Raw genomic sequence first — 20,429 nt, 5'->3', positions numbered from 1 at the left:
ACCCACCAACAGAGCTTTCTGTGGGTTGGCTATGATCACTGGCAGGATGTTTGTTTATTTTATAAATGTTATTTTATTTATTTTTAATAATTAATATGCTTTTTTTTTTTTTTTTTTTATCCCTCCTGCCAACCAATCAGCGAGATCGGCTGTCATCGGCTATAGCCTATGACAGCAGATTGCTTCCCTGCCACCCGGGGGACAGCCGTGTCACAGCTGTCCCCAGTACAGCGCTGCCGTAGATAGCAGCGCTGTACACAGTAAGTAGAAGGTGGTTTCGCCCTCTAACAGTCTCCTAGCGGCGATCGGCGCTGGGAGCGGAGATGCGCGCGCCACCAATTGGTGTGGAGTGGTCCTGGGACTGCTGCCGCATTCACACCAATCGGCGTTGAACGGTCGGCAAGGTGTTAAAGCACACCTGAAGTGAGGGAAATGTGGAGACTGGCATTTGCTTTTAATTAATGAAAATTGCCTGAACATGCATGCAGATCAAGTACTGACTGAGGTTTTCAGATGGGTGATTCGGACCCTACTGAATCCAGAAAGATCAGCAGCATGCCAGGCATCTGGTATAAATATGGCATCCTCCACGCTTCAAGTGTCCTGTGAGGGGGGGAAAAAAAGTTACTTTTAGTACAAAGTTTCAGGATGGTCCAGAAGATTCCCAGAACCTCCACAAGCTTACTGCTGCTGCCCAGGATCCCCCTTCATGTGGCCAAGCCCTCATCCGAGTACACGCTTCTCTGTACTGGGCATCTGCTAGTAAGGCCCGTACATGCCCATTAGAACAAAACACTTGTGCACATAGAGGAAAAGAAGTGGGCGACTGGCTTCATTCTACTGGACATGCGCAGATCATACTCTGGCAGGAGCACGGCCACAGTAAGTGGCTTATTCAGCCAGCTCTTGTCAATATGTTTAGAGAGACCCAGCAGTGGAACAGTGGGGTGGAGGAGGAGCTGGGAAGCTTCTGGACTCTCCCGAGACTTCCCACTATTGAGGTATGAATTTGTAATACAGTCTTTGCTTCAGGTACCTTTTTAACTCTTCTCCATTTTAAAAGGAGGAAAAAAAAAATTCTGTTCCTATTGCAGGAAATTACCCACATTCTGGTAGAAAAGGAAATTATTAAACACTGAGAGCCATAAAACAAGTTCTACTGTATTCCTAAACTCCTTAAAACTTTGAAAACACTTCTTCAATATGAGAATATGAGTTTGACAATGGAAACTGCTCAGAAAACTACTGTGATGGGTCTGTTTTAATAAATGTATTATATTTGATTGTTTTTCTGCCTCAGGCTTGTCAACATCGTGGTCACAGAATTCAAAGTCTCGCCATGGCAGGAGTTCAAGACATGAAGATCGGAAACCGTCTGAGGTATTGCCGCTGCCTGTTAATAATACAGAATTATGTGCGAGACAAGTGTTTATCTCTGTCACACAGTGTTCCACACTCAGTTATTTCAGAGCAGTACAAAACCTGCAAAGATAAAAGGTGGGCTTAAAGGACACCTGAAGTGAGAGGTATATGGAGTCTGTCATATTCATTTCCTTTTAAATAATACTAGTTGCCTGGCAGCCCTGCTGGTCTATTAAGCTGCAGTAGTGTCTGAATAACACCTGAAACAAGCATGCACCTAATCTTGTTAGATCTGACAATGTCAAAAACACCTGATCTGCTGCCTGCTTGTTCAGGGTCTATGGCTATAATTTTAGATGCAGAGGATCAGCAGGGATGCCAGGCAACTGGTATGATTTTAATGAGGCTTCAGAGTCTCTTTAAGCAATGTTTCTATTTTAAAAACCCTCTTAAGCATGCTTGCTCAACCTAAAACACCGCATCCCTGCAGCTGAAAACTAAATTAAATACCCCTGGCAAAATCCACTACTTTCTTGGTCGTGGATTTTACTGCCCTAAGGAGGCAAAGCTTTCAGCTGCAGCTCTGCCTCCATTTGCGTGAATCAGCACGTATCTCCGCCTCTCCCCCGCCCCTCTCCTGCCCCTCAGTGAAAGAAGACTGAGAGGGGCGGGGAGAGGCAGAGATCAGCCGCCGATGGACGCGGGTAGAGGCAGAGCTACAGCCTAATGCTAGGTACACACCATACAATTTTCTGTTAGATTCTTCTGTTAGATTTACCTACAACATGGAAAAAAGCTATCTGGCAGGTAAATCTAAGAGAAAATCTAACAGAAAATTGTATGGTGTGTACCTAGCATAAATCTCTGCCTCTCCCAGAAGGAGCCCCGCAATCAGCCCCGGGGAGTTTGGGGTGATTAATTTAGATTTCAGCTGCGGGATGCGGAGTAGGTTGGGCAAACATGCTTAAGAGGTTTTTAAAATAAAAACATGATTTTAAGGAGGCTTCAGAGTCTCTTTAAAAAGAAATAAAAATAGCAGCCTCCACATACCTCTCACTACAGTTGTCCTTTAAACAATGTAGATTGCCTGGCTGTCCTGTCGATCCTCTTCCAAAACGTTTAGCCATAGACCCTGAACAAGCATGCAGCAGATCAGGTGTTTCTGACATTATTGTCAAATCAGACAAGATTATCTGCATGCTTGTTCCTGGTCCATTTCAAACACTACTGTTGCCAGGTAGATCATCACGGCTGCCAGGCAACTGGTACGGTTTAAAAGGAAATAAATATGGCAGCTGCCATATATTTCTCACTTCATGTTCCCTTTAATATAAACCTCAGGTTTAAATCTCTGCGCAAAAAAAAAAAAAATAAATAAATCTGTCAATGGTAAACCTAGTCTGTCTTTGCAGCATCAGCAATGCAAGCAGTCCTCTACTTACAAACAGGTTCCGTTCTGGGAGATCGTTTGTAAGTTGAATTTGTAAGTTTAGTCCTATGTTAAATATGGGGAAATGTCTATATTTATTTACTTTCGGACAACTCAGGATTACGACCTCTAGTATCAACCATGTTTGTTAGTTTTCAATGTGTTTTTAAACTACTTATAACTGTTTTATACAATGCTATAACATTTAACAACAAATATCTGTACAGCAAAGTCCCCATTATCCGACATCCACAGGGATTGGTTGATGCTGGATAAGTGTGCTTTCTGGTTGCTTGAGACTGAGTGTTAAAAATGGGCTTAGTTAATGCAGTACAATCCCTGACTCAGTATACATACCATGAACTCTGTAATAAATGTTAAAATACAGTAACTGAAAGTATATTATCCTTGTGAGGACCATGGAATCCAGTCTTTAAGCACAGCAGAGCCTACAAAAAGCCCAAGAAGTTGGCCTTCACCACTGTGAGTACTGCCGAGATTTGTTCAGGTTGGTTGAGACTTCTGTTTAGCTGAGTTCTGGATAACTGGGACTTTGCTATAATATTAAAGGGAAGGTCCAAGCAAAAAAAAAAAATGAGTTTCACTTACCTGGGGCTTCTACCAGCCCCATGAAGCCATCCTGTGCCCTCGTAGTCACTCACTGCTGCTCCAGTCCCCCGCTGGGAGCTTTCTGACCTCGGAGGTCAGGGCCGAATTGCGTACATTTTTACACATTCCCGCTCCTGCAGGAACATTAACGCATACATTTTTACGCGTTAGTGGTGCAACGCGTAAATTTTTGTTCCTGCACTAGCTGGAATGCGTAAAAATGTATGCAATGTGGCCCTGACCTCCGAGGTCAGAAAGCTGCCAGCGGGGGACTGGAGCAGCAGTGAGTGACTACGAGGGCACAGGATGGCTACATGGGGCTGGTAGAAGCCCCAGGTAAGTAAAACTCATTTTTTTTTTTTTTGCTTGAACCTTCCCTTTAAGCAGTTCTGTATATTTTGTACATGAAGACAGCTTTTTGTACCTCTGCAATGTAGTAACTCGAGTCGCTCGTAGGGGACCGTCTGCACTCTGAGTACTTTGTTAGGAGTGCTCTTAGGGCCCTTTTCCACCTGCAATCGCTAGCGTTCACGCTGAACGCTAGCGATTGCTGAATCGCAAAACCGGCGATTCCCCCGACGTTTGCGGCCGCGATTTTGCTATGCTATGCACTGCATAGCAAAATCGCGGCAATTATCGCTCCGCCGCACGTTCGCGTTCCCGACAAAAGCGAATCGCGGTAGTGGAAATGACCTACCGCGATTCCTATGTTAAAAAGCAAACCGTAGCGATTGTAAAATCGCTAGCGGTTTGCGGTTTTGCGATTCAGCCAGCGCAAACGCGCTGGTGGAAAAGGGCCCTTAGCCTAACCACAAATTCTCACCTATCTGCAGGAGTTGGATGCACTGGGCAGCCTACTCCTTCAACACCAGTCCTAGACAAATCCATTGACAAGCATCGGAAACTCCTACCTGACCCTACTGAATCATGCTTTTTGAAGCACCATGGAACACTGTTTTATAAAAACATGAAAAACGTAGTTGTTATAAAGATACTATCAAGCCATGAAAAAATATTTAAGCTGAAAAACCTCCATAGGTGGGTAACACACCAGTGGGGGCACAGTGATAAAAATACAAAATAAGGTTTTGATCCACTTTCACATACTTCCTCCTGGACCTGGGCATTAAAGTTATATGGAATTCAAATGTTATCGCTGATGACCTTAAATACACCACAAAACTAATAGTAAAAAAAAAAAAAAAAAAAAAAAAAAAAAAGGTCCTGACTGGGTTTCAAGTTCTTTGAGGGGTTAATACTAAAACTTCCACTTAACTCAGAACCTAATAGGTGTGTGTGTGTGTGTGTGTGTGTGTGTGTGTGTGTGTGTGTGTGTGTGTGTGTGTGTGTGTGTGTGTGTGTGTGTGTGTGTAGTGTAACTGTGCCTTCCAGTGCTTTTTTTTTTTCCTGATAGTTTTCTGTTGTGTTCAAAAGCTTAGCTCAGAAATGCAGTTTTGAGGATGCTAGCCAATGTAATGGAATCCCAAACATAAAGCGCACAATCCAGTATGTGTGATCTGGTCAGAGTTGGTATTGCTGCTCTAGCTGCTGCACACATGCAGGAAACCTTTGTGTAAATTGTTGTGGCATACAAATGCAAACTCCCATTTTCTTTGTCACATTTTATCTCCATTCTCATTTTTCACGAATTCTTACACGTTTGGATGGCAGAATCAGTCGTGTACGAATCTCAGGCAGTTATTTGGCTCACCGGAATAGGTTCTTTACAGTTAATGCCTGTCCTGATGATTCTGGTGATTACGTTGGACTAGTGAAATCTATTAAAATGATAATTGTTCCATGCTGTCATGCAGGTGTTCCGAACAGACCTGATAACTGCTATGAAGCTGCATGACTCTTACCAGCTGAACCCAGAGGACTATTACATCCTGCAGGATCCCTGGCGGCAGGATTGGGAGAAGGGGGTGCAGGTCCCTGTGAATCATGAGTTAATCCCAGAGCCAGTTGCCAGGTAAGGAGATGGGCTGTGAATTCTAACACAAGGCACGAGCGCTGATTACGCACACAGGAAATCGCACACTGCTCCAGCCATTTATTTTGCATGGTGAAGCATAAACTCATAAATCGCGTTGCTCATTGATCCTTTATAAATGCTGGCTGTAGCTTGCTGTAATTGCAAGGTCCTGTCTCTTCTGAACTGTAATTGACTTATTGTCTGTCAGATAAAGCAAAACATTTTTATCAGGGAAAGCTGCCTGTAATGTTTCAGACTTGGAATAATATAATTAAAGCCCAAGTTCAGGCACTTTTTTTATATGCACTTAATAGAGCCTTATTTAAATAAATAAAGGCTCAAAACCTGAAAAAGGCTTTGAGGAAATTGCTGCTTCTTTTTCAAAGTATAAAAGGAAAATACCTGGAAATGCTAAAATGCTTGCTGTAGCAACTCATAGATGCTTATGTCATCCTCTGCAAATCCTCTTGCCTGCTCACTTCCCCCAACCCTTCCCAGTCAGTGAGAAGCTGTGCCTCCCGACCATTATGTAGTATTGCTGGCCATACACTTACAGATTTGCAGCAGATTCGACAATCCGATTTCTGTCAAATGCCTGTAAGGTTGAATCTGACAGGAAGCTGTATGTGCCACTCACTAGGAACAGATTTTCAATAGATTTCAGAATGAAATCAATTGGAAATGTATTGAAAATCAATCTAAACGCATTATTGCACCATTAGATCCAATAAAACTCTATGGGCCAACGATCTGCTGCCAGCAGCAGTTCTACCTAGATTTTCCATACAGTCAGATCAAATCGATCGAAATCGGGTGCAAATCTATCGATTGGCCGATCGATTGATTCGACGATCAATGGCTGAAATTGACCAGTGTAAGGGACCTTTAACCACTTGAGGACCACAGTCTTTCTACCCCTTAAGGACCAGAGCCTTTTTCTCCATTCAGACCACTGCAGCTTTCACGGTTTATTGCTCCGTCATACAACCTACCACCTAAATGAATTTTACCTCCTTTTCTTCTCACTAATACAGCTTTCTTTTGGTGCTATTTGATGGCTGCTGCGAGTTTTAGTTTTTATTATATTCATCAAAAAAAGACATGAATTTTGTCAAAAAAATGACTTTTTTAACTTTCTGTGCTGACATTTTTCAAATAAAGTAAAATTTCCTATACATTTGAGCGCGAAAGTTATTCTGCTACATGTCTTTGATAAAAAAAAAAAAACATTCAGTGTATATTTATTGGATTGGGTAAAAGTTATAGCGTTTACAAACTATGGTGCCAAAAGTGAATTTTCCAGCATCTCTGCCTTTTCTCTCAAACAATAGCTGCGCACAAAGAACTTCAGCAGGCTGCGTTCCACACTCCAAGTGGTAGATGTTACTCTTCCACTCAGGGTCAGATAAGTCACTCCACTTCAGTGAGACACCACCACCACACCCCAAGCAGTGGCCACTCACCGTTAAATGAGACCCTCAGTTAGATGGGTCCACAGCGCTTGTGGGGTCATCTGGCTGCCCCCTGCCGTTTTAGCTGGAAGATTCCCTCCTCACCACTTTCTGTGTCATCTGCTGGTCCTTTTCACCTCAAAAGACATATACCAAAGCTCCCATAGCGTAAAATTGTATAAAAGTTTTATTAATAAAAAGATTGCTCACTTACAAACATATCCAGTGTCATTCGCATAGCGTTTTTGTGGGCTCCACCCCAAACGCTGGCCACCGGGTTGGCTGTAGAGCGCTGTTTCTATCGCCTTCCCCTCTGCGTCCACGTTCCTCCCCTCTGGATATTAGTGAGACCGCGTGCACTTGACCGGTTTCGTCGCTCTAGGCGACTCCTCAGAAGTATGCGCGGTCTTCTCCTGTCTGTATTAAATACCCTCTGCTGTAGCTAAAACTCCCTCCCCTCCCTCCCTAACCCGGAAATGGTGACCTTTACCTCATGACTGCCAGCCAATGGCAGTCACTGATCTGTAATCCCTGCGTCCCAGGGTGGTTCTACACATCCTGAACGCTTCCTGTTCTCAAGTGACATCCCGCTCGCCTGAAGGGCGTGCCCGTTCTCTTCCGTCCCCTCCTGCATCATTGGATGCCCACTTCTACTGGGGGATTTGTTTGCCGCACGTTCAGCGCGCGTCTCCTCCCCGCCGCATTCGCGGCAATTGGCTCCTCCTCCCTACGCCGATGGTGGTAACCATGGCAATCCACTAGGGCTCGCTCACCGCGCATTCAGCGCGCCTCTCCGTTCTCCCCGCCGCATGCGCGGCCAATGGCTCCGCCCCCCCTTCAACAATATTAGTAGCCATAGCAACCTTCCTTTTTCCCAGCGCTTCTCACTGTACATCTATCAAGCGCTCCAAAGCCCTCCCGATTGCCATCCAAATTAACCCTCCCCCACCTGTCCAAACAGGCTACAAATGAATTACAAATACAACATAAATGGGATAATGTGTTACAGTACTTTGATTTTTGCGCTTCACATATTAGCATATATTACAATTCCATCCACATTATGCTTTATATGTTACAGATTTTCTTTTGATGAATAAATTCCCCATTTCATAATAATCATCATATATTGTCATTAGTTGCTACTTTCCCTTTCACCCTTTTTTTTTCTCTCAGACAGTTAGGGTTGCCTCCAGGATATTTTCTCCCACAATCCTTGTAGTGACCTCAAAAATATCCCTTTCCATTATGACGCTCACTCAAATACCCCCCCACCCCCTTGTCCCCATTTGACCTTTAGTGCCCCAAACATAATTCTCCATCAACATATTTAGTGTTAAGTGCTTATATCCAATGTCAAAAAAAGTGAAAACTTCATAGGATGTTGGGGTCCTAATCCCGGAGGCATCCCCCCCACCCCTCTAATCATCCGCAAGGAAACAGACCAAATCAATCTCAGCATTATGTCCCCTCGGTTTCAGGGTATCCAAAAGATATATCCACTTGGTTTCCCTCTGTGAAACCTCCTTCACCATATCCCCTCCCCTCCATGGTCTCATAACCTTTTCCACTCCGCAGAAGGTCAGGAGTGAGGGGTTACTGTTATGTACTTTTTTGAAATGAGCTGACAGACTATGGCTCATCAGTCCCTTAGCAATATTCCTAAGATGTTCCCCTATCCTTTCTTTTAATGGCCTTGTTGTTCTTCCAACATATTGTGTTCCACAAGGGCACCATGCCACGTATATAACAAACCTATCATTACACGTAATGAAATCTCTTATTTTTATTTCCTTCCCATTGGACTTTCCCCTTACGTGTGTCACTCTTCCTGCTCTGGCCTCCCTACACCCCTTACAATCTCTGCATGGGTGAAACCCCGGGCGTTGCCAACCCTGTAATCTGGACATCTGTTTTTGGGGTTCCACGCAGCTTGGGGCTAATATGTTCTTTAGATTTGGGGCTTTTCTATATATGAACCTGGGTTTCGGTGGCAGTATTTTACTTAGTTCAGTATCAGACAACAGAATCTCCCAGTGCTTAGTCACTATTCCTTCTATTTCTTTATACTGACTATTGTACTCCGTGATAAATGCCAAATTGTGCGTGTTTTCTTGGTTTCCATCATTATTCACTCTGTGCACCAGTGACCGTCTATCTATGTGTCTAACTCTATCTATTTCCCCATCCAAGAAGGTCTCCCCATACCCTTTCTCCATAAATCTTTCTTTTAAAAGTTGTGATTGGGCCTCGTAATCTTCCATACTGCTACAATTCCTTCTTAATCGTGTGAATTGTCCTCTAGGGACATTCTTGATCCAATTAGGATGGTGCCCACTCTTTGTAGAAATGTAGCCATTACGGTCCGTGGCCTTAAAATGTGTCTTAGTTCCAATTCTATTCCCCAAGACCATAAGTTGAAGGTCCAAGTAACTAATTTTTTCAGTGTCGTGCTCATATGATAATTTGATATTTAAAGTATTATCATTTAACTGTGCCATAAATGTATCCAACTCTGTTACCGTACCCCCCCACATAATTAACAAGTCATCAATATACCTTTTCCAAGTGATCACCCTTTGTGATGCCCCCCTTAAAACCCCCTCCTCCCATCTACCCATGTATAGATTCGCCAGACTAGGTGCGAATCCCGCCCCCATCGCACATCCCCTGTGTTGTCTGAAAAAGTTGCCCCCATGCCAAAAATAGTTTTTCTCTAATGCAAATCTTAGTAACTCCAGCAAAAATTCTACCTGTTCCCCTGGCAGCTCTCCTTCCCTTTCCATGTAATATCTGACTGCTTCTACACCTTTGTCTTGTGGTATACTAGTATATAGTGAGGAGACATCTGCCGTCACCAGCATTGTCCCCTCACCAACCTCCAAACCCTCCAGCTCTTGGATGGTGTGCTTTGTGTCTCTTAATAGGCAAGGCAGTTTAATGACCAACGGTTGAAGAAAGGTATCAAGATATTGGCCAAGTCTGTGGGTCAGGGAACCCGTCCACTCAAGATAGGTCTACCCGGGGGATTGACCGGGTCCTTGTGAACTTTAGGTACTTGGTAGATCACAGGGATTCTTGGAGAGTTGGGGATAAGATACCTATATTCAGAGTCCAACAGGCACCCCATATCAAGCCCCTTTTTCAGTAATATTCTTAGTTCAGTCATATACTGTTGTGTTGGATCCCCTCTAAGTTTTTCATATGTGTCCTCGTCCTGTACTAGTCTGTTCAATTCAGTCCTATATTGCACTTTATTGAGGACCACTACCCCACCTCCCTTATCCGCCGGTCGCACTACCAGTCCTTTTTTGTCTAACAGGTTTTTGGCAACATTTTTCACCCCCGGGTATCGCTTTTCTGGGATCTCCCTTATTTCATTACTAACCAACTTTTTGAAAGCTCCTATAGCTTGAAATCCTGTTTCTTGAGGGTTAAACACTGACTTATTCTTAAGGGTGGTATGTGTATACCGAGTGGTTTGGGTCAGATTTGCTGGGTTATATGTTCTCCCGTTGAGCCCCTCCCTTTTAGAAAAATACTTTTTCAAATTTAACTTACGTGTAAACTTCTCTAAATCAATATAAGTCTCAAATTTGTTCAGACCTTTTTTAGGGGCAAACTTCAGGCCCTCATCTAGGACCTGTATCTCCCCATTAGTAAGTGGAACCCCACTCAGATTGAAGATTCCTTTACCTTCTATTTTTTCTTTATTTTTTTGGCGCTCCCTTCTTCCACCCCTTGTCCCCCTTCTGCTCCTCTTTTTCCCGGGAGGTAGCCTGTTTCTTCCACCCAATCTGTTTGGTGGTACATCCTGCCCTCCCCCAAAAAATTCTCATATTGGCTCTGCTGGGCTAGGGGGTCATATCTATTACTCAGAGGTATGTGGTATGTGGGTTCTTGTCCCTGGGGGTTAAATTGATGGGGTACTGGGTGTGATCTATATTGTCCTCCCATCGGACGTCCTCCCCTCCCCCCACCCCCCGGCATCCCCCTGTATGGCCTCCAACTCGGCCTGCTCTGTACATGCGTTGGCCCCATGGGCTGTGCTGGTCTATAAATCTCTTTAAGGTGTACACCACCCCAACCCCCCCCTCCCTCCTCCCTGTCCTCCCCCTCCCCTCATTCCCAGGCTCTGTCCCCCCGTGGCAACTGTTGGCCCTTGCGGTGCCTGAGGGTTGCTTTGTGTGGTTGAGTTATCCTTCCTTTCTCCCACCTGAGAGTGTGTCACTCTTCCTGCTCTGGCCTCCCTACACCCCTTGCAATCTCTGCATGGGTGAAACCCCGGGCGTTGCCAACCCTGTAATCTGGACATCTGTTTTTGGGGTTCCACGCAGCTTGGGGCTAATATGTTCTTTAGATTTGGGGCTTTTCTATATATGAACCTGGGTTTCGGTGGCAGTATTTTACTTAGTTCAGTATCAGACAACAGAATCTCCCAGTGCTTAGTCACTATTCCTTCTATTTCTTTATACTGACTATTGTACTCCGTGATAAATGCCAAATTGTGCGTGTTTTCTTGGTTTCCATCATTATTCACTCTGTGCACCAGTGACCGTCTATCTATGTGTCTAACTCTATCTATTTCCCCATCCAAGAAGGTCTCCCCATACCCTTTCTCCATAAATCTTTCTTTTAAAAGTTGTGATTGGGCCTCGTAATCTTCCATACTGCTACAATTCCTTCTTAATCGTGTGAATTGTCCTCTAGGGACATTCTTGATCCAATTAGGATGGTGCCCACTCTTTGTAGAAATGTAGCCATTACGGTCCGTGGCCTTAAAATGTGTCTTAGTTCCAATTCTATTCCCGAAGACCATAAGTTGAAGGTCCAAGTAACTAATTTTTTCAGTGTCGTGCTCATATGATAATTTGATATTTAAAGTATTATCATTTAACTGTGCCATAAATGTATCCAACTCTGTTACCGTACCCCCCCACATAATTAACAAGTCATCAATATACCTTTTCCAAGTGATCACCCTTTGTGATGCCCCCCTTAAAACCCCCTCCTCCCATCTACCCATGTATAGATTCGCCAGACTAGGTGCGAATCCCGCCCCCATCGCACACTAAAGTGGGGAAGGAAATAGACGAAATCAGACAGAGATTAGAGATATGTAAAGGGACAGAGGAGTATAATAAAAGGACCACAAGAATTAGTGAAATACTGCAGAAAGCAGAGAAAGAAATAATAGTATCTAAGAGACAGAAATTCCTAAGGGATTACCATGCACATAAGAACAAGGAAGCATATAAATGGCAAATAAAAAAGAAAGTGACCCAGCAAGCTCAGGTGGGAGAAAGGAAGGATAACTCAACCACACAAAGCAACCCTCAGGCACCGCAAGGGCCAACAGTTGCCACGGGGGGACAGAGCCTGGGAATGAGGGGAGGGGGAGGACAGGGAGGAGGGAGGGGGGGGTTGGGGTGGTGTACACCTTAAAGAGATTTATAGACCAGCACAGCCCATGGGGCCAACGCATGTACAGAGCAGGCCGAGTTGGAGGCCATACAGGGGGATGCCGGGGGGTGGGGGGAGGGGAGGACGTCCGATGGGAGGACAATATAGATCACACCCAGTACCCCATCAATTTAACCCCCAGGGACAAGAACCCACATACCACATACCTCTGAGTAATAGATATGACCCCCTAGCCCAGCAGAGCCAATATGAGAATTTTTTGGGGGAGGGCAGGATGTACCACCAAACAGATTGGGTGGAAGAAACAGGCTACCTCCCGGGAAAAAGAGGAGCAGAAGGGGGACAAGGGGTGGAAGAAGGGAGCGCCAAAAAAATAAAGAAAAAATAGAAGGTAAAGGAATCTTCAATCTGAGTGGGGTTCCACTTACTAATGGGGAGATACAGGTCCTAGATGAGGGCCTGAAGTTTGCCCCTAAAAAAGGTCTGAACAAATTTGAGACTTATATTGATTTAGAGAAGTTTACACGTAAGTTAAATTTGAAAAAGTATTTTTCTAAAAGGGAGGGGCTCAACGGGAGAACATATAACCCAGCAAATCTGACCCAAACCACTCGGTATACACATACCACCCTTAAGAATAAGTCAGTGTTTAACCCTCAAGAAACAGGATTTCAAGCTATAGGAGCTTTCAAAAAGTTGGTTAGTAATGAAATAAGGGAGATCCCAGAAAAGCGATACCCGGGGGTGAAAAATGTTGCCAAAAACCTGTTAGACAAAAAAGGACTGGTAGTGCGACCGGCGGATAAGGGAGGTGGGGTAGTGGTCCTCAATAAAGTGCAATATAGGACTGAATTGAACAGACTAGTACAGGACGAGGACACATATGAAAAACTTAGAGGGGATCCAACACAACAGTATATGACTGAACTAAGAATATTACTGAAAAAGGGGCTTGATATGGGGTGCCTGTTGGACTCTGAATATAGGTATCTTATCCCCAACTCTCCAAGAATCCCTGTGATCTACCAAGTACCTAAAGTTCACAAGGACCCGGTCAATCCCCCGGGTAGACCTATCTTGAGTGGACTGGGTTCCCTGACCCACAGACTTGGCCAATATCTTGATACCTTTCTTCAACCGTTGGTCATTAAACTGCCTTGCCTATTGAGAGACACAAAGCACACCATCCAAGAGCTGGAGGGTTTGGAGGTTGGTGAGGGGACAATGCTGGTGACGGCAGATGTCTCCTCACTATATACTAGTATACCACAAGACAAAGGTGTAGAAGCAGTCAGATATTACATGGAAAGGGAAGGAGAGCTGCCAGGGGAACAGGTAGAATTTTTGCTGGAGTTACTAAGATTTGCATTAGAGAAAAACTATTTTTGGCATGGGGGCAACTTTTTCAGACAACACAGGGGATGTGCGATGGGGGCGGGATTCGCACCTAGTCTGGCGAATCTATACATGGGTAGATGGGAGGAGGGGGTTTTAAGGGGGGCATCACAAAGGGTGATCACTTGGAAAAGGTATATTGATGACTTGTTAATTATGTGGGGGGGTACGGTAACAGAGTTGGATACATTTATGGCACAGTTAAATGATAATACTTTAAATATCAAATTATCATATGAGCACGACACTGAAAAAATTAGTTACTTGGACCTTCAACTTATGGTCTTGGGGAATAGAATTGGAACTAAGACACATTTTAAGGCCACGGACCGTAATGGCTACATTTCTACAAAGAGTGGGCACCATCCTAATTGGATCAAGAATGTCCCTAGAGGACAATTCACACGATTAAGAAGGAATTGTAGCAGTATGGAAGATTACGAGGCCCAATCACAACTTTTAAAAGAAAGATTTATGGAGAAAGGGTATGGGGAGACCTTCTTGGATGGGGAAATAGATAGAGTTAGACACATAGATAGACGGTCACTGGTGCACAGAGTGAATAATGATGGAAACCAAGAAAAACCAAGACAATTTGGCATTTATCACGGAGTACAATAGTCAGTATAAAGAAATAGAAGGAATAGTGACTAAGCACTGGGAGATTCTGTTGTCTGATACTGAACTAAGTAAAATACTGCCACCGAAACCCAGGTTCATATATAGAAAAGCCCCAAATCTAAAGAACATATTAGCCCCAAGCTGCGTGGAACCCCAAAAACAGATGTCCAGATTACAGGGTTGGCAACGCCCGGGGTTTCACCCATGCAGAGATTGTAAGGGGTGTAGGGAGGCCAGAGCAGGAAGAGTGACACACGTAAGGGGAAAGTCCAATGGGAAGGAAATAAAAATAAGAGATTTCATTACGTGTAATGATAGGTTTGTTATATACGTGGCATGGTGCCCTTGTGGAACACAATATGTTGGAAGAACAACAAGGCCATTAAAAGAAAGGATAGGGGAACATCTTAGGAATATTGCTAAGGGACTGATGAGCCATAGTCTGTCAGCTCATTTCAAAAAAGTACATAACAGTAACCCCTCACTCCTGACCTTCTGCGGAGTGGAAAAGGTTATGAGACCATGGAGGGGAGGGGATATGGTGAAGGAGGTTTCACAGAGGGAAACCAAGTGGATATATCTTTTGGATACCCTGAAACCGAGGGGACATAATGCTGAGATTGATTTGGTCTGTTTCCTTGCGGATGATTAGAGGGGTGGGGGGGATGCCTCCGGGATTAGGACCCCAACATCCTATGAAGTTTTCACTTTTTTTGACATTGGATATAAGCACTTAACACTAAATATGTTGATGGAGAATTATGTTTGGGGCACTAAAGGTCAAATGGGGACAAGGGGGTGGGGGGGTATTTGAGTGAGCGTCATAATGGAAAGGGATATTTTTGAGGTCACTACAAGGATTGTGGGAGAAAATATCCTGGAGGCAACCCTAACTGTCTGAGAGAAAAAAAAAGGGTGAAAGGGAAAGTAGCAACTAATGACAATATATGATGATTATTATGAAATGGGGAATTTATTCATCAAAAGAAAATCTGTAACATATAAAGCATAATGTGGATGGAATTGTAATATATGCTAATATGTGAAGCGCAAAAATCAAAGTACTGTAACACATTATCCCATTTATGTTGTATTTGTAATTCATTTGTAGCCTGTTTGGACAGGTGGGGGAGGGTTAATTTGGATGGCAATCGGGAGGGCTTTGGAGCGCTTGATAGATGTACAGTGAGAAGCGCTGGGAAAAAGGAAGGTTGCTATGGCTACTAATATTGTTGAAGGGGGGCGGAGCCATTGGCCGCGCATGCGGCGGGGAGAACGGAGAGGCGCGCTGAATGCGCGGTGAGCGAGCCCTAGTGGATTGCCATGGTTACCACCATCGGCGTAGGGAGGAGGAGCCAATTGCCGCGAATGCGGCGGGGAGGAGACGCGCGCTGAACGTGCGGCAAACAAATCCCCCAGTAGAAGTGGGCATCCAATGATGCAGGAGGGGACGGAAGAGAACGGGCACGCCCTTCAGGCGAGCGGGATGTCACTTGAGAACAGGAAGCGTTCAGGATGTGTAGAACCACCCTGGGACGCAGGGATTACAGATCAGTGACTGCCATTGGCTGGCAGTCATGAGGTAAAGGTCACCATTTCCGGGTTAGGGAGGGAGGGGAGGGAGTTTTAGCTACAGCAGAGGGTATTTAATACAGACAGGAGAAGACCGCGCATACTTCTGAGGAGTCGCCTAGAGCGACGAAACCGGTCAAGTGCACGCGGTCTCACTAATATCCAGAGGGGAGGAACGTGGACGCAGAGGGGAAGGCGATAGAAACAGCGCTCTACAGCCAACCCGGTGGCCAGCGTTTGGGGTGGAGCCCACAAAAACTCTATGCGAATGACACTGGATATGTTTGTAAGTGAGCAATCTTTTTATTAATAAAACTTTTATACAATTTTACGCTATGGGAGCTTTGGTATATGTCTTTTGAGGTGAAAAGGACCAGCAGATGACACAGAAAGTGGTGAGGAGGGAATCTTCCAGCTAAAACGGCAGGGGGCAGCCAGATGACCCCACAAGCGCTGTGGACCCATCTAACTGAGGGTCTCATTTAACGGTGAGTGGCCACTGCTTGGGGAGTGGTGGTGGTGTCTCACTGAAGTGGAGTGACTTATCTGACCCTGAGTGGAAGAGTAACATCTACCACTTGGAGTGTGGAACGCAGCCTGCTGAAGTTCTTTGTGCGCAGCTATTGTTTGAGATTTATTGACGATATTGTATGCAGCAGCGCACCACCAAAAGGAGTTACACCCAATAATAATATCAGCGCAGTTTTTGGTTTTTTATCTCTGCCTTTTCTGACCACCTGTCATGTTTCATGAGGTGCTAAAATTCCAGGATAGTATAAATACCCCCAAATGACCCCATTTTGGAAAGAAGACATCCCAAAGTATTAACTGAGAGGCATGGTGAGTTCATAGAAGATTTTATTTTTTGTCACAAGTTAGCGGAAAATGACACTTTGTGACAAAAAAAAAAGTTTCCATTTCTTCTAACTTGCGACAAAAAAAAATGAAATCTGACACGGACTCACTATGCTCCTCTCTGAATACCTTGAAGGGTCTACTTTCCAAAATGGGGTCATTTGTGGGGTGTTTACTGTCCTGGCATTTTGGGGGTGCTAAATTGTAAGCACCCCTGTAAAGCCTAAAGGTGCTCATTGGACTTTGGGCCCCTTAGCGCAGTTAGGCTGCAAAAAAGTGCCACACATGTGGTATTGCCGTACTCAGGAGAAGTAGTATAATGTGTTTTGGGGTGTATTTTTATACATACCCATGCTGGGTGGGAGAAATATCTCCGTAAATGACAATTTTTTTATTTTTTTTACACACAATTGTCAATTTATAGAGATATTTCTCCCACTCAGCATGGGTATGTGGAAAAATACACCCCAAAACACATTATACTACTTCTCCTGAGTACGGCGATACCACATGTGTGGCACTTTTTTGCACCCTAACTGCGCTAAGGGGCCCAAAGTCCAATGAGTACCTTTAGGATTTCACAGGTCATTTTGAGAAATTTCGTTTCAAGACTACTCCTCACGGTTTAGTGCCCCTAAAATGCCAGGACAGTATAGGAACCCCACAAATGACCCCATTTTAGAAAGAAGACACCCCAAGGTATTCTGTTAGTATGGTGAGTTCATAGAAGAATTTTTTTTTATCACAAGTTAGCGGAAAATGACACTTTGTGAAAAAAAAAAACAATACATATCAATTTCTGCTAACTTGTGACAAAAAATAAAATCTTCTATGAACTCATCATACACCTAACAGAATACCTTGGGGTGTCTTCTTTCTAAAATGGGGTCACTTGTGGGGTTCCTATACTGCCCTGGCATTTTAGGGGCCCTAAACCGTGAGGAGTAGTCTTGAACCCAAATGTCTCAAAATGACCTGTGAAATCCTAAAGGTACTCATTGGACTTTGGGCCCCTTAGCGCAGTTAGGCTGCAAAAAAGTGTCACACATGTGGTATCGCCGTACTCAGAAGAAGTAGTATAATGCGTTTTGTGGTGTATTTTTACATATAACCATGCTGGGTGGGAGAAAGATCTCTGTAAATGACACATTTTTGATTTTTTTTTTTTTACACACAATTGTCCATTTACAGAGAGATTTCTCCCACCCAGCATGGGTATGTGTAAAAATACACCACAAAACACATTATACTACTTCTCCTGAGTATGGCGATACCACATGTGTGACACTTTTTTGCAGCCTTGGTGCGCTAAGGGGCCCAACGTCCTATTCACAGGTCATTTTGAGGCATTTGTTTTCTAGACTACTCCTCACGGTTTAGGGCCCCTAAAATGCCAGGGCAGTATAGGAACCCCACAAGTGACCCCATTTTAGAAAGAAGACACCCCAAGGTATTCCGTTAGGAGTATGGTGAGTTCATAGAAGATTTTATTTTTTGTCACAAGTTAGTGAAAAATGACACTTTGTGAAAAAAACAATAAAAATCCAATTTCCGCTAACTTTTGACAAAAAATAAAATCTTCTATGAACTTATCATACACTTAACATAATACCTTGGAGTGTCTTCTTTTTAAAATGGGGTCACTTGTGGGGTTCCTATACTGCCCTGGCATTTTACGGGCCCAAAACTGTGAGTAGTCTGGAAACCAAATGTCTCAAAATGACTGTTCAGGGGTATAAGCATCTGCAAATTTTGATGACAGGTGGGTCTATGAGGGGGCAAATTTTGTGGAACCGGTCGTAAGCAGGGTGGCCTCTTAGATGACAGGATGTATTGGGCCTGATCTGATGGATAGGAGTGCTAGGGGGGTGACAGGAGGTGATTGATGGGTGTCTCAGGGGGCGGTTAGAGGGGATAATAGATGCAATCTGCGGAAAAAGCTACGCGTGGCCAGTCCCGACGGGCCTGTCGGCAAAAACGAAACTAGCTGGCAGCGGGGGACCAGAGGATTAGTGAGTGGCTGCGAGGGCACAGGACTGCTGCAGGGGGCTGGTAGAAGCCCCAGGTGAGTAAAAAACTTTTTTTTTTTTTTCTGGCTTAACCCATTCAGGTTCCGTCGTTTTCACGTGAGAAATGTTCACCTCCCATTCATTCGCCTATAACTTTATCACTACTTATCACAATGCACTGATCTATATCTTGTTTTTTCCGCCACCAATTAGGCTTTCTTTGGGGGGTACATTTTGCTAAGAGCCACTTTACTGTAAATGCATTTTAACAGGAAGAATAAGAAAAAAATGGAAAAATTCATTATTTCTTAGTTTTCAGCAATTATAGTTATAAAATAATACATGCCTCCATAATTAAAACTCGCGTATTGTATTTGTCCATATGTCCCGGTTATTACACCGTTAAAATTATGTCCCTATCACAATGTATGGCGACAATATTTTATTTGGAAATAAAGGTGCATTTTTTCCATTTTGCATCTCACTATTTACAAGTTTAAAATAAAAAAAATATAGAAATTTCATCTTTACGTTGATATTTAAAAAGTTTAGACCCTTAGGTAAATATTTACATGTTTTTTTTTTTTTATTGTAATGGTTTTTTTTTTTTTATAGTAAACATTTTATTTGGGTAGTTTTGGGAGGGTGGGAGGTAAAACAATAGATTTATAATGTAAATGTGTGTTAATTTTAATTTTTTTTTTACAGGTGTAGTATTACTTTTTGGCCACGAGTTTGTTTACATGACGTCACTCTAAGCGTAGCACGCGCTTAGAGTGACGCATCGGGAAGGAGACGGCCAGAAAAAGCTCAGCTTCCGAGAGAAGCTGTCACTTTTTCAGCGGGGGAGAGGAATCAATGATCGGGCTCCATAGCCCGATACATTGATTCCTTGGCTACCGAATCCGCGGCCGGGAATGCGCGTGCACGCGCACGATCGGCCGCGGGGGCACGCGGTAGCACGCATGGTTCCTGGACGTAGAAACTACGTCCAGGAACCAAAATAGGTTAAGGTTCACTTTAAATATAGGTAAAATATAGAAGCTTGATTCCTGCTTGTGTAAAGTGTAAAAGAAAATGAACTGCGTTCCCAAATGGTGTTCAGTGTTGAGCTAGGTACAGTAACTGCCAGCCACCATCACACTTATACATTAGCTCACAAAAGTGAGGACACCTCTCACATTTTGTAACTATTTTATTATATCTACATGGGACAATACTGAAGATATGACACTTTGATACAATGTAAGTGAACAGCTTGTAGAACAATGTGAATTTATTGTTGCATCAAAATAACTCAACATACAGCCATTCATGTCTAAACCGCTGGCAACAAAAGTGAGTACACCCTTAAAGGACTCCTGAGGTGAAAAAGAAACATGACTTTTACTTACCTGGGGCTTCTTCCAGCCCCTAGATGTCTGCTGAGTTCCTAGTAGAAGCTCCGGTGCTCCTCCCCTGTTCCGTTGGCCGCCCACAAAGCTCACAACTGATCGGCAGGTCAATGCTTCTGCGCACGCGTGCCCACGTCGCTGGTCGTGTCCTTGGCAGCCACGCACACAGAGGCGCCAACCTGCCCGTTGGTCGGCAAGCCATCGGGACACCGGGGTTGCGGGGAGGGACTCTGCAGACTTCTAGGGGCTGGAAGAAGCCCTAGGTAAGTAAAAATGATTTTCACCTCGAGTTCTTTAAAGGACAACTGTAACGAGAGCGATATGAAGGCTGAC

General features: G+C 44.0%; 1 protein-coding gene across 3 annotated transcripts in view; it reads left to right on the top strand.

The window, feature by feature from the left end:
* JADE1 (jade family PHD finger 1) overlaps positions 1-20,429 on the top strand; it is a 165,684-nt gene that overhangs the window by 96,139 nt on the left and 49,116 nt on the right. For all 3 annotated transcript variants that reach the window (XM_068279870.1, XM_068279853.1, XM_068279861.1), the window contains exons 3-4: positions 1,301-1,380; positions 5,215-5,372. In XM_068279870.1, the coding sequence (XP_068135971.1) occupies positions 1,301-1,380; positions 5,215-5,372 (238 nt within the window). The remainder of the gene's footprint in view (positions 1-1,300; positions 1,381-5,214; positions 5,373-20,429) is intronic.

Source organism: Hyperolius riggenbachi, chromosome 1 (assembly GCF_040937935.1).
Source record: "Hyperolius riggenbachi isolate aHypRig1 chromosome 1, aHypRig1.pri, whole genome shotgun sequence".
Taxonomy (NCBI): Eukaryota; Metazoa; Chordata; class Amphibia; order Anura; family Hyperoliidae; genus Hyperolius; species Hyperolius riggenbachi.
This window is presented reverse-complemented; position numbering and strand designations above follow the sequence as displayed.